The 13,981-nt window shown below is 42.2% G+C and overlaps 1 protein-coding gene across 1 annotated transcript in view; it reads right to left on the bottom strand.

The window, feature by feature from the left end:
- Positions 1 to 13,981, bottom strand: part of LOC115177013 (FH1/FH2 domain-containing protein 3) — a 227,461-nt gene that overhangs the window by 61,520 nt on the left and 151,960 nt on the right. The window contains exons 4-5 of the mRNA XM_029737456.1: positions 9,712 to 9,779; positions 5,218 to 5,323 (exon numbers count right to left, since the gene is read on the bottom strand). Of these exons, the coding sequence (XP_029593316.1) occupies positions 5,218 to 5,323; positions 9,712 to 9,779 (174 nt within the window). The remainder of the gene's footprint in view (positions 1 to 5,217; positions 5,324 to 9,711; positions 9,780 to 13,981) is intronic.

Here is a 13,981-nt window from a genome sequence, read left to right as displayed (position 1 = left end):
TGGTGTAACTACATGTTGTTAATGTGATGTGGGTGTATTGGTGTAACTACATGTTGTTAATGTGATGTGGGTGTAGTGGTGTAACTACATGTTGTTAATGTGATGTGGGTGTAGTGGTGTAGTGGTGTAGTGGTGTAACTACATGTTGTTAATATGATGTGGGTGTAGTGGTGTAACTACATGTTGTTAATGTGATGTGGGTGTAGTGGTGTAACTACATGTTGTTAATGTGATGTGGGTGTAGTGGTGTAACTACATGTTGTTAATGTGATGTGGGTGAAGTGGTGTAACTACATGTTGTTAATGTGATGTGGGTGTAGCTGTTTGTAGTGGTGTGAAACTCATGTTTGTTAATGTGATGTGGGTTGTAGTGGTGGTAAACTACTGTGTTACTGTGATGTGGTTGTAGTGGTGTACCTCCATGTTGTTAACTGTGAGTGTGGGTGTTAGTGGTGTAGTGGTGTAACTACATGTTGTAATGTGATGTGGGGTGTAGTGGTGTAGTGGTGTAAACTACATGTATGTTAAATGTAGATGTGGGTATAGTGGTGTAGTGGTGTAACTACCTGTTGTTAATGTGATGTGGGTGTAGTGGTATATGGTGTAACTACATGTTGTTACTGTGATGTGGGTGTATGGTGTAAACTACTGTTGTTAATGTGATGGGGTGTAGATGGTGTAACTAACATGTGTGTTCATGTGATGTGTGTGGTAGTGGTGTAGTGGTGTAACTACATGTTGTTCATGTGATGTGGGTGTAGTGGTGTAACTACATGTTGTTAATGTGATGTGGGTGTAGTGGTGTAGTGGTGTAACTACATGTTGTTAATGTGATGTGGGTGTAGTGATGTAGTGGTGTAACTACCTGTTGTTAATGTGATGTGGGTGTAGTGGTGTAGTGGTGTAACTACATGTTGTTAATGTGATGTGGGTGTAGTGGTGTAACTACATGTTGTTAATGTGATGTGGGTGTAGTGGTGTAACTACATGTTGTTAATGTGATGTGGGTGTAGTGGTGTAACTACATGTTGTTAATGTGATGTGGGTGTAGTGGTGTAGCTACATGTGTGACTGTTTGGCTGCTGCCTTTCTCATCAACTATCACTCCGCTCACTCAGCTCTGTAGCTCGTTGGTAAAAGATCATCCTGCAGCAACAGGACATGTCAATTATTATGTGGATTATAATTCATGGACATTGTTGTAGGGGATGATGCATTTTTCGGAACGGAAAATGAAGTCTGGAAATTCTAAGTGGAATTTACAAACTTCAGAAGCCTTTTTAAACTTCTCCTGCAACAGGGTGATCAAATTAAGATCCTACATCTGTATGCAGGTTTTAACACACTCCATCCAGACAGCTTTCTAGTTTGGCTACTCTGACCTTTAGTTGAAGCATAGAAACTCTAAACGTGAAGAGTGTTTATGACAAAGCCCACGGGGTAAGTATAAGCAATGCTTAAAGGGAAACGTAGAGATTTTGGCAATGAAACCCTTATCCACTTCCCCAGAGTCAGATTAACTCGTGGATACCATTGCTCATTGCGCTAACGCTAGTTAGCAACTTCCTTCAAATTGCACACAGGACATACAAATGGTATCCACAAGTTCATCCGCCTCGGAGGAAGGATCCCTTTAATACCAAAATAATAATTTCGATTTGGCCTGGACTTTTCATGCTGTTGTGCTTGGCTGAGTGCGTTGTTGACCCTGTGTGTGCGCTTGCGTGCGTGTGGGATCTTATTTACGCCCCACCAGGGTATCCTTGGGACAGAGGTTTTCTCAGAGTTTAGAGGTGATCAGCGGTAAAGCAGGCATATCTAAACACACCAGCTATGACCTGTGTGTGTGTGTGTGTGTGTGTGTGTGAGCGTGAGTGTGAGAGTGAGTGAGTGAGTGAGTGAGTGAGTGAGTGAGTGAGTGAGAGTGAGAGTGAGAGAGAGATACACCCTACATTTAGACCTATTTAGAAAATAGGTCAGGAGTTGAAGCAGGTTAAAGGTCAGGAGTTGAAGCAGGTTAAAGGTCAGGAGTTGAAGCAGGTTAAAGGGGCTTTTGGGATCGGGGAAGCAATAGTACATGGTTGTCATGGTAACAAGGGAAGATGTGGGAAAAGAAGAGACAGGGCGGGGCAGCTACAGATGAAGAGATAAATAGATGAAGAAATAAACAGAACCCTGGAGAAAGGAGAAGAACCTCCTGGACTCCACCCACATTCTATTAGAAGTCCTCAACAGAGTGGTGGAGAAAGGAGGAGAACCTCCTGGACTCCAGTCACATTCTATTAGAAGTCCTCAACAGAGTGGTGGAGAAAGGAGGAGAACCTCCTGGACTCAACTCACATTCTATTAGAAGTCCTCAACAGAGTGGTGGAGAAAGGAGAAGAACCTCCTGGACTCCACCCACATTCTATTAGAAGTCCTCAACAGAGTGGTGGAGAAAGGAGGAGAACCTCCTGGACTCCACCCACATTCTATTAGAAGTCCTCAACAGAGTGGTGGAGAAAGGAGAAGAACCTCCTGGACTCCACCCACATTCTATTAGAAGTCCTCAACAGAGTGGTGGAGAAAGGAGGAGAACCTCCTGGACTCCACCCACATTCTATTAGAAGTCCTCAACAGAGTGGTGGAGAAAGGAGGAGAACCTCCTGGACTCCACCCACATTCTATTAGAAGTCCTCAACAGAGTGGTGGAGAAAGGAGGAGAACCTCCTGGACTCAACTCACATTCTATTAGAAGTCCTCAACAGAGTGGTGGAGAAAGGAGAAGAACCTCCTGGACTCCACCCACATTCTATTAGAAGTCCTCAACAGAGTGGTGGAGAAAGGAGGAGAACCTCCTGGACTCCACCCACATTCTATTAGAAGTCCTCAACAGAGTGGTGGAGAAAGGAGGAGAACCTCCTGGACTCCAGTCACATTCTATTAGAAGTCCTCAACAGAGTGGTGGAGAAAGGAGGAGAACCTCCTGGACTCAACTCACATTCTATTAGAAGTCCTCAACAGAGTGGTGGAGAAAGGAGGAGAACCTCCTGGACTCCACCCACATTCTATTAGAAGTCCTCAACAGAGTGGTGGAGAAAGGAGGAGAACCTCCTGGACTCCACCCACATTCTATTAGAAGTCCTCAACAGAGTGGTGGAGAAAGGAGGAGAACCTCCTGGACTCAACTCACATTCTATTAGAAGTCCTCAACAGAGTGGTGGAGAAAGGAGAAGAACCTCCTCTCTCACCCCTCTCTCTCTCCCCATTTCTCTTTGCTTGCGTGTCTCTCTCTTTCTCTCCCTCTTTCTCCCCCTCTCTCTCTCTTCCCTTCTCTCTTTCCTTGCATATCTCTCTCTCCCTTCTCTCTTCCTTTCTCTCCCTCTTTCTCCCTCTCTCTTTCCTTGCTGTCTCACTCTCTCACCCCTCTCTCTCTTCCTTTCTCTCCCTCTCTCTCCCCCTCTCTCTTTCTCAGCACCTCTCTCTCTAATCCCCCCTCTCTCTGTCCTTATCCCCTTCTCTCTGTGGCTTGTTTGTACATTGAGAGGCAACAACGTGTGATTTATCTATCTGACTCAGAGACCAAGTTAAAAAGGGAGATGCTGGGGTCAAAGTCAAATCCCTAACCATACAATGAGGTCAGTGAGGGGTTGTAGGCCACATTGACAGCCAGCCCAGAAGAGTTATATCAGTGTTGTGTCACAGTCATCCTCTCTGACCCCTTTGATTTATTCTGATTCAAACAGGTCAGGAAGTAACAAGTCCCACAGACAGAGGAAACATGTTGGATAATGTTCAACTTAATTGAATGAACATGTGGAGACCATGATGTGATTTAGGCATAACATGTGAACCATACCAGCTAATGAAGGTGGTTTACGGTGTTGTTTCACAATGAGATGAGATATGGCTCTTGTTTAAGCTAAATGTAATAAATGAATAGCAAAGTCAAAGAGGTGTCTGGGCTGTGTAACCCAAAATGTATTGAAGCATCAGTCTTCTTCAGACATCGTTTAAGTTCCAAGCCTGTATCACGGCCCAAAGTCATTAATAAAGTCTCCCTGACTTAATCCTCAATAAAGCAACAAAACGTATTTTATTCCAAAGAGAGAGGCTGAAGAAGGAGAGCGAGAGAGAGAGAGAGCGAGACAGAGAGCGACAGAGAGAGAGACAGAGAGCGACAGAGAGAGAGAGACAGAGACAGAGAGAGAGACAGAGAGAGAGACAGTGAGAGAGACAGAGACAGAGAGACAGAGACAGAGAGAGAGACAGAGAGAGAGACAGAGAGAGAGACAGAGAGAGAGAGAGACAGAGAGAGAGACAGAGAGAGAGAGAGAGACAGAGAGAGAGACAGAGAGAGAGAGGCTAAAAAAGGAGAATGAGTGTTAGAGAGACAGAGAGAGAAAGAGAGAGAAAGAGAGAGAGGGAAATTAGTTTTATGAACTGCAACATCCTGCCAGGACTTTTATTGGGTGCTTAAGCATGTGTGACCTGCCCCATAGCAACGGATCCCCCTGTTAAATAATAGCTGTGACCTTGTAGGTGGGTGTGTTGACCACTCCCAGTCCCCCTACCATCACTACCTAACCTCTAAACACAGCTAGACCTCAATGCACACACACACACGCACACGCACACGCACACACACACACTTTAACATGGTCAACCTTTGACCTCCACGGACAAAGGACAGATACATTAATAACCAGATGCCTTATTGGTCTAGTGTGTGTGTGTGTGTGTGTGTGTGTGTGTGTGTGTGTGTGTGTGTGTGTGTGTGTGTGTGTGTGTGTGTGTGTGTGTGTGTGTGTGTGTGTGTGTGTGTGTGTGTGTGTGTCACCACCAAGCCAAACCATTCATTTAAATGGAGAATGTAGACACATGTGGTGGTCCTGGGTAGGTTTATGGAGACTGGCCTAACCCAAAGTGTCAATATGTTGATTGATTGATATCGTCCCTGATTGATACCATCCTGATTGATACCATCTCTGATTGATACCATCACTGATTGATACCATCTGATTAATACCATCACTGATTGATACCATCTGATTGATACCATCTCTGATTGATACCATCTCTGAGCAAGGCACTTAACTCTAATTTTCTCCCAGGCCGCCGTAGAGAGAGGGGTGGGGGACCGGGAGAGGAGACAGAGCTGTGTGTGTGGTTGTGTGTGTGTGTGCGAGCGAGCGAGCGTGCGTGCGTATGTGTGAGTTACTACTGGTCTGTACATACCCCTAAGGATGTAATTCTGGTAGTTCTGGTCTGCTTCAGCTCCAACCTTGATTAGACATGTCAGTCCTTCAGACACCACAAACTCATGGACCAGGTCCTTGTCATCCTGAGGAACAGAGAGACGAGCAGTTTACGCCTGACTCTGACACATCATACATGGCACCCTATGAGCCCTGGTCAAAATGAGTCCACTATATAGGGAATAGGGTGCCATTGGGGACGTGGTCACCGTCCCTCTGTCACTGAGACACACAGCTAACACATAAACACAGACGACTAGAGATTGGTCCTGTGCTATGAGTAGCAGTGATTCTATGGATGAGTCCTAAATAGCACCCTATTCCCTATTTTAACGCAATAGTAGTGCACTATATAGGGAATAGGGCAGCATTTGGGACAAAGCCTGTGTATGATTTAGCATAATGGGACAAGGATTAGGAAGTTATATGAGAGTGTTTTTTTGACACCACAAATCTATAAAGCCCTTGAAAGACATTTATGAGCCCTTGTAGGTTTCATGTTTTTATCTACAGTATAATAATGACCTTTAAACTTTGCCAAGTATAGGCATTATTTATTATTGTTTGCAGTAACATTCATTTACTACACACTGTATGGAAATACAAGCATTACATTTCATTAAAGAGATTTATGGTATCCTTGATAACACATATTTCCATGACAGCAAGTAAGACTAAGTATGTTGTGCGTTACTTTCACCAGGGACAAATTACCCATCATGCTCCAAGCACCTCATTTCCTGTTCTCATGGCAACCCTGTATTTTGTAGCTGCCTTAAACATCGGTTGCTAAGTGCCTGTTGTCGGCTAACAGAAAGAGCTCATCCAATTAGTGACAGAGAGGTGCTAAGAGCATTGCTGTCCTCGCTTAATGAATGGTTAGGCACAAATGAACTACTCCGAGGGTGACTGAGTGAGTGAGTGAGTGAGTGAGTGAGTGAGTGAGTGAGTGAGCACTCTTCGTATTGCTGATTTGGTATTTGTCAGGGAGTGCGTAACTGGCGGCAGGGAAGTCAGGTGCAGGAGAGCTAAACTGGGTAATCAACGGAGCAGTTTTATTCATTAAAACCACCGGAAACCAGAACAACAAAGAAATGGGTACAAAACCCGTCACGCACCAGAGAAAACGTGCACATGTACTTACAATAAACAATTCCGCACAAAGACATGGGGGGAACAGAGGGTTAAATACACAACATGTAATGAGGGAAATGAGACCAGGTGTGTGGGAAAACAAGACAAAACAAAAGGAAAATGAAAAGTGGATCGGCGATGGCTAGAAGACCAGCGACGCCGACCGCCGCCCGAACTAGGAGAGGAACCGACTTGGGCGGAAGTTGTGACAGTATTACTGACCCAGACCACAGCCCCTTCCATCTTAGATCCTGGCTAAAGTGATGGGGAAACTCTGGGTTCACACCAAACAAATTCATTACATCAGGGTTGTTGAGTCTTAGCTGTGAAATAGTAGCCTTGGGCTCCCGAGTGGCGCAGTGGTCTAAGGCACTGCATCTCAGTGCTAGAGGTGTCACTATAGACACCCTGGTTCAATTCCAGGCTGTATCACAACTGGCCGTAATTGGGAGTCCCATAGGGCGGTGCACAATTCACCCAGCGTTGTCTGGGTTTGGCCGTGGTAGGCCGTCATTATAAATAAGAATTTGTTCTTAACTCACTTGCCTAGTTAAATAAAGGTTAAATAAAAAAATACATAAATCCAGTATAGGGAAGTGTTTCCCAAACTCTGTCTTGCCCACCACCTCCTGAGAGCACATTTAGTTTTTCCTCCTAGCACTACACAGCTGATTGAAATAATCCAAGCTTGATGATGAGTTGGTTAGTGTTAGGACAAACCTACACGTGCACCCCCCAGACATCAAAATACCTTCTGAACAGAATATTACAATAGGAAGGAATTCGTTTTGACCTTGTGTATTAGGCCCAGTGGATACTGGGAAGGAAAATACTCCTCAGGAGTGAAATTCAATGTAGACAATGTGTCTAGGGAACTGTGGATGGAGAAGCCCTTTAATTACTAGATCAGGAGTGCCTTACTACACACAAGAGGCATGGGGCCCTGTTGAATAACCTTCAACTCTGGGGCTATAACCCTACTATAACACCATTAGCTCTAATCTAATTGATCCAATTAGATGAATGTATTTCTGAACAACAGGCTCCCAGCTTTCTTCAGTCCCAAATGGCACCCTATTCCCTATGTAGTGCACTACTTTTGACTAGAGTCCTATGAGGCCCTGGTCAAAAGTAGTGCACTATAAAGGGAACAGGGTGCTATTTGGAACAAAGACTGTAGAGTTAGCATGTTGCCAAACACCCACTGGGAGAGCACTTTATACTGAACCAACTGATCTGAGCTCAGTGCTATTTCTTTATTCTGAACCATCTGATCTGAGCTCAGTGCTATTTCTTTATACTGAACCAACTGATCTGAGCTCAGTGCTATTTCTTTATACTGAACCATCTGATCTGAGCTCAGTGCTATTTCTTTATACTGAACCAACTGACCTGAGCTCAGTGCTATTTCTTTATACTGAACCAACTGATCTGAGCTCAGTGCTATTTCTTTATACTGAACCATCTGATCTGAGCTCAGTGCTATTTCTTTATACTGAACCATATGATCTGAGCTCAGTGCTATTTCTTTATACTGAACCAACTGATCTGAGCTCAGTGCTATTTCTTTATACTGAACCAACTGATCTGAGCTCAGTGCTATTTCTTTATACTGAACCAACTGATCTGAGCTCAGTGCTATTTCTTTATACTGAACCAACTGATCTGAGCTCAGTGCTATTTCTTTATACTGAACCAACTGATCTGAGCTCAGTGCTATTTCTTTATACTGAACCAACTGATCTGAGCTCAGTGCTATTTCTTTATACTGAACCAACTGATCTGAGCTCAGTGCTATTTCTTACACTTTGATGTCACCACACAATGTTTCATTGGCAGCCTGTCCAGTTTTGTAATATCAAAAGGCCTTGGGAGAGCTACATGAGCTACATTAGTGGACTGTTTATCCAAGACGTTTTGACTTAATAGTAGACAAATGTCTTACAATATTGAAGAGGACAACTAAGACCACTGTAGCAGTACTTCGATACTGGGACATGGAATATAATGAAAAACACAGTATTATCATAACCCTGAAATACATAGTGAATGACCCTGTCATATTTGTATATTTCTGCTGAGATTGTCTCCTATATTTCAGCATGTTACAGTAGTACTTTATTTGCAGAGCCTCATGTCCGCTTGCCAAATCCTGCACTTTATGTTCTTCTCCTAGACGACAAAACCGCCTGTGGCTTTCACACCTGTCGACGGCTCAGTCATTTAGGTACAGGAGGGAGGTTTTCATCAGGCTTCGGAGTGGGTTATGCAACGCTAGGCTAGGAGCTAGTGCTCAGGTGGGGAGTGAGGGGGAGAGAGAGGTGTGTGTGTGTGTGTGTGTGTGTGTGTGTGTGTGTGTGTGTGTGTGTGTGTGTGTGTGTGTGTGTGTGTGTGTGTGTGTGTGTACTGTTGGGTGGTCAGTCTTAGAGCTCTCCTCCCTCATAGGAATACACACCAGAGTGTTTCCAGGACAGCTTCTACATGCATCAATGATGGAGAGCCCAGTCATTTGGCAAAACCACTGTGTATACAAGTGTGTACTCACACAGAGAGAGAAAGTTCCAGACACACACAGCTGGGCTGGAACTGAAATATTATACAGTCTGTGAGCACAGAGCTGGAGACACTGTACCTTCTGATAACATTTAGGTATAGACCTGCAGCAGACAACATTTTAACAGGGTTTCTTCATCCAAACACATGGATGCACTATATTGATACAAGCTCTTTAGGGGAGAGGTTACTCGAGTGCAATTGCTTGTGTGTGTGTGTGTGTGTGTGTGGTAACATGCACTTCCTCCAAACCTGACCTAGTCATTCCAAGTGTGCACAGCCACAGTGAGACGTCCTGATCTATTCCTGCATTTCTCTGTCAACATCTGTAGCTCACTTTTCCTTCCAACGGTCTCCTGAAGTGATGTTTAACACTCCCCCTCTAGCCTCCACAGTGATTCCCTGCCAGGCCAGCCAGCCCCAGTGTGTGAAGCAGGGCTCTGGCCAAGCATGGACCTGAGCACAGCAGAGTACAGCATAGCATAGCTGCCACGGAGGCAGTCTACTCTCACTGCACAGCCCTGTTCAGATAGCTAGGGAAAATATTACTGTACAGCGTGTGTGTTTGTGTTACGTATGTTTGTATGAGCACTTGCTGTACAAAGCATTCGTGTGTGTGTGTGTCCAACACACTCGTGCATATGTGCATACACGTGTGTGTGTGTGTGTGTGTGATATGGGAGAATGTGTGATAGTTAATGATAAACAAGAGCCATTAGTAGACTGCAGTATTAATGAATCTGACATTCTCAGGCTGCTGCTAAGACAAAAGGGAGGGGAACATTACCTGAAAGATCTGCTTGAGGGAAAACAGGGCTCTCCTCAGCTCTCGTCCATTTGAGTTGTAGAGTTTCTCTAAAAGAAGAGAAAGAAGAGAAAGAGAGAGAGAAAGGATCAGTTTACAGTCACACACAGCTGTGGTACTTTTCCATGTCAATGACTCAAGGAAAAAGCTAACTAAGCAAAGACTTATTGTCCAAGCGATTGGAGAGATAACCCTGCATGTGTGAGTGAAAACCTGTGTCAGATTTTTACCTTGTCAGCTCGAGGATTCAATCTTGCAACCTTTCAATTACTAGTCCAACGACCTAACCACTAGGCTACCTGCCGCCCCAGATATGAACTATAACCTTTAGTATATGAACTATAACCTTTAGTATATGAATTATAGCCTTTAGTATATGAACTATAACCTTTAGTATATGAACTATAACCTTTAGTTTATGAACTATAACCTTCTATAACCTTTAGTATATGAACTATAACCTTTAGTATATGAATTATAGCCTTTAGTATATGACCTATAACCTTTAGTATATGAACTATAACCTTTAGTATATGAACTATAACCTTGTATAACCTTTAGTATATGAACTATAACCTTTAGTATATGAACTATAACCTTTAGTATATGAACTATAACCTTCTATAACCTTTAGTATATGAACTATAACCTTTAGTGTATGAACTATAACCTTGTATAACCTTTAGTATATGAACTATAACCTTCTATAACCTTTAGTATATGAACTATAACCTTTAGTATATGAACTATAACCTTCTATAACCTTTAGTATATGAACTATAATCTTTAGTATATGAACTATAACCTTTAGTATATGAACTATAACCTTCTATAATCTTTAGTATATGAACTATAACCTTTAGTGTATGAACTATAACCTTGTATAACCTTTAGTATATGAACTATAACCTTTAGTATATGAACTATAACCTTCTATAACCTTTAGTATATGAACTATAATCTTTAGTATATGAACTATAATCTTTAGTATATGAACTATAACCTTTAGCATATGAACTATAATCTTTAGGATATGAACTATAACCTTTAGTATATGAACTATAACCTTTAGTATATGAACTATAACCTTCTATAACCTTTAGTATATGAACTATAATCTTTAGTATATGAGTTATAACCTTTAGTATATGAACTATAATCTTTAGTATATGAACTATAACCTTCTATAACCTTTAGTATATGAACTATAATCTTTAGTATATGAACTATAACCTTCTATAACCTTTAGTATATGAACTATAACCTTTAGTATATGACCTATACTCTTTAGTATATGACCTATAACCTTTAGTATATGACCTATAATCTTTAGTATATGAATTATAACCTTTAGTATATTGGGTAGTATATTGGGTCACATTGGGTCACATTTCATTAATGCTAATACACATCTTGTCCAGTAATAGTTTGGCTAGTTGCTCTGGGCTAGTTACCCAGGGCTAGTTGCTCTGTGCCAGTGAGGAGAGTAGACTGTAGTTCAGAGAAGCACATCTGTGAAGAGTTAGAAAACACTGGACTTTTCCTGCTGACAGAACTGACTCTGTCTCCTCTGTGCAAAGCCACTACTACCATATAGATGGTATAATACTGTGACTGACTACTACACTGACTGACTTATGCACCATAGCCAGACCACACAGGTCAGCTCGCCAACACATAGATACAGTCAATGTGTAATGCTGTAGTGCAAAGGCTGAAGGGTTTCCAAAAGAACAGGACTCGTTGCTAGTTGGTATGGTTATGAGGCCTCTTGGTACATTGCATTAGTTCCAACAACTCTTAGGCTTTCTCATCCTATCAGGGTATGTTGAGATCTTTCAACATGGCATTGCATCTCAGCTGTTGTTTCTTGTCTCACCATTGGGTGGCAGTGTTGAGCAGTAGAGCGTGACTCCAGTCTATTATGACGCAGTGCTGCAGGTAAACGTACCACTACCACACAGGCTGCTGCTGCTTGGAGAGTCTCTACTCTGACTCAGCAAAAGCTATGTCACTGCTGCAGATAGCAACATACACCATACCCTACTGCAGTCTCTACCTCTCTCCTCTCCCCTCTTTCTCTCTGTTTCATCTCTACCTCTCTTGCTCTCTCTCTCTCTCAGCCCACCATCTCCCTCTCTCCCTCTTTCAGCTCTACCTCTATCTCTCGCTTCCTACATTTCTGTCTGTCTGCCTTTCTTTCTGTGACAGTCCTCTTTATCTCTCTCCCAACCATCTCTCAATACATTTTCTCTGTCCTTCTTTCTCTCTCTCTTTCTCTCTCTCCCTGCATTTGCCTTTCTTCTTCCTAACTCATGTTTTCCTCTGTCATGAACACAGATGGTCTCCAATGACCTCTGACCACTCTGCTGACCCCTGTGCACAATCACACACACACACACACACACACACACACACACACACACACACACACACACACACACACACACACACACACACACACACACACACACACACACACACACACACACACACACACACACACACGCACACGCTCGCGCACACACATGCACACACACACACACCTTTCACCGTAACAGGCAGGGGTCTCATCAGTAACACTTTGCCCTGTGGTGTCATATATTCTGTCATGTTGCTCTACGGCCTAACAGAACTCATTATAACATATATTCTGTCATGTTGCTCTACGGCCTAACAACAGAACTCATTATAACATATATTCTGTCATGTTGCTCTACGGCCTAACAACAGAACTCATTATAACATATATTCTGTCATGTTGCTCTACGGCCTAACAACAGAACTCATTATAACATATTCTGTCATGTTGCTCTACTGCTTAACAACAGAACTCATTATAACATATATTCTGTCATGTTGATCTACGGCCTAACAACAGAACTCATTAAAACATATATTCTGTCATGTTGCCCTACTGCTTAAAAACAGAACTCATTACAACATATATTCTGTCATGTTGCTCTACGGCCTAACAACAGAGCTCATTATAACATATATTCTGTCATGTTGATCTACGGCCTAACAACAGAACTCATTACAACATATATTCTGTCATGTTGCCCTACTGCTTAACAACAGAACTCATTACAACATATATTCTGTCATGTTGCTCTACGGCCTAACAACAGAACTCATTATAACATATATTCTGTCATGTTGCCCTACGGCCTAACAACAGAATTCATTATAACATATATTCTGTCATGTTGCTCTACGGCCTAACAACAGAATTCATTATAACATATATTCTGTCATGTTGCCCTACGGCCTAACAACAGAACTCATTATAACATATATTCTGTCATGTTGCTCTACGGCCTAACAACAGAACTCATTATAACATATATTCTGTCATGTTACCCTACGGCCTAACAACAGAACTCATTATAACATATATTCTGTCATGTTGCCCTACGGCCTAACAGAACTCATTATAACATATATTCTGTCATGTTGCTCTACGGCCTAACAACAGAACTCATTATAACATATATTCTGTCATGTTGCTCTACGGCCTAACAACAGAACTCATTATAACATATATTCTGTCATGTTGCTCTACGGCCTAACAACAGAACTCATTATAACATATATTCTGTCATGTTGCCCTACGGCCTAACAACAGAACTCATTACAGCATATATTCTGTCATGTTGCTCTACGGCCTAACAACAGAACTCATTACAACATATATTCTGTCATGTTGCTCTACGGCCTAACAACAGAACTCATTATAACATATATTCTGTCATGTTGATCTACGCCCTAACAGAACTCATAACATATATTCTGTCATGTTGATCTACGCCCTAACAGAACTCATAACATATATTCTGTCATGTTGATCTACGGCCTAACAACAGAACTCATTATAACATATATTCTGTCATGTTGCTCTACGGCCTAACAACAGAACTCATTATAACGTATATTCTGTCATGTTGCTCTACGGCCTAACAACAGAACTCATTATATCATATATTCTGTCATGTTGATCTACGGCCTAACAACAGAACTCATTATAACATATATTCTGTCATGTTGCTCTACGGCCGAACAGAACACATTATAACATATATTCTGTCATGTTGCTCTACGGCCGAACAGAACTCATTATAACATATATTCTGTCATGTTGCTCTACTGCTTAACAACAGAACTCATTACAACATATATTCTGTCATGTTGCTCTACGGCCTAACAACAGAACTCATTACAACATATATTCTGTCATGTTGCTCTACAGCCT

The sequence above is a fragment of the Salmo trutta genome, chromosome 37, assembly GCF_901001165.1.
Source record: "Salmo trutta chromosome 37, fSalTru1.1, whole genome shotgun sequence".
NCBI classification, from domain to species: Eukaryota; Metazoa; Chordata; class Actinopteri; order Salmoniformes; family Salmonidae; genus Salmo; species Salmo trutta.
Note: the sequence above shows the minus strand (reverse complement) of the source record. Positions and strands in the feature narration are given on the sequence as shown.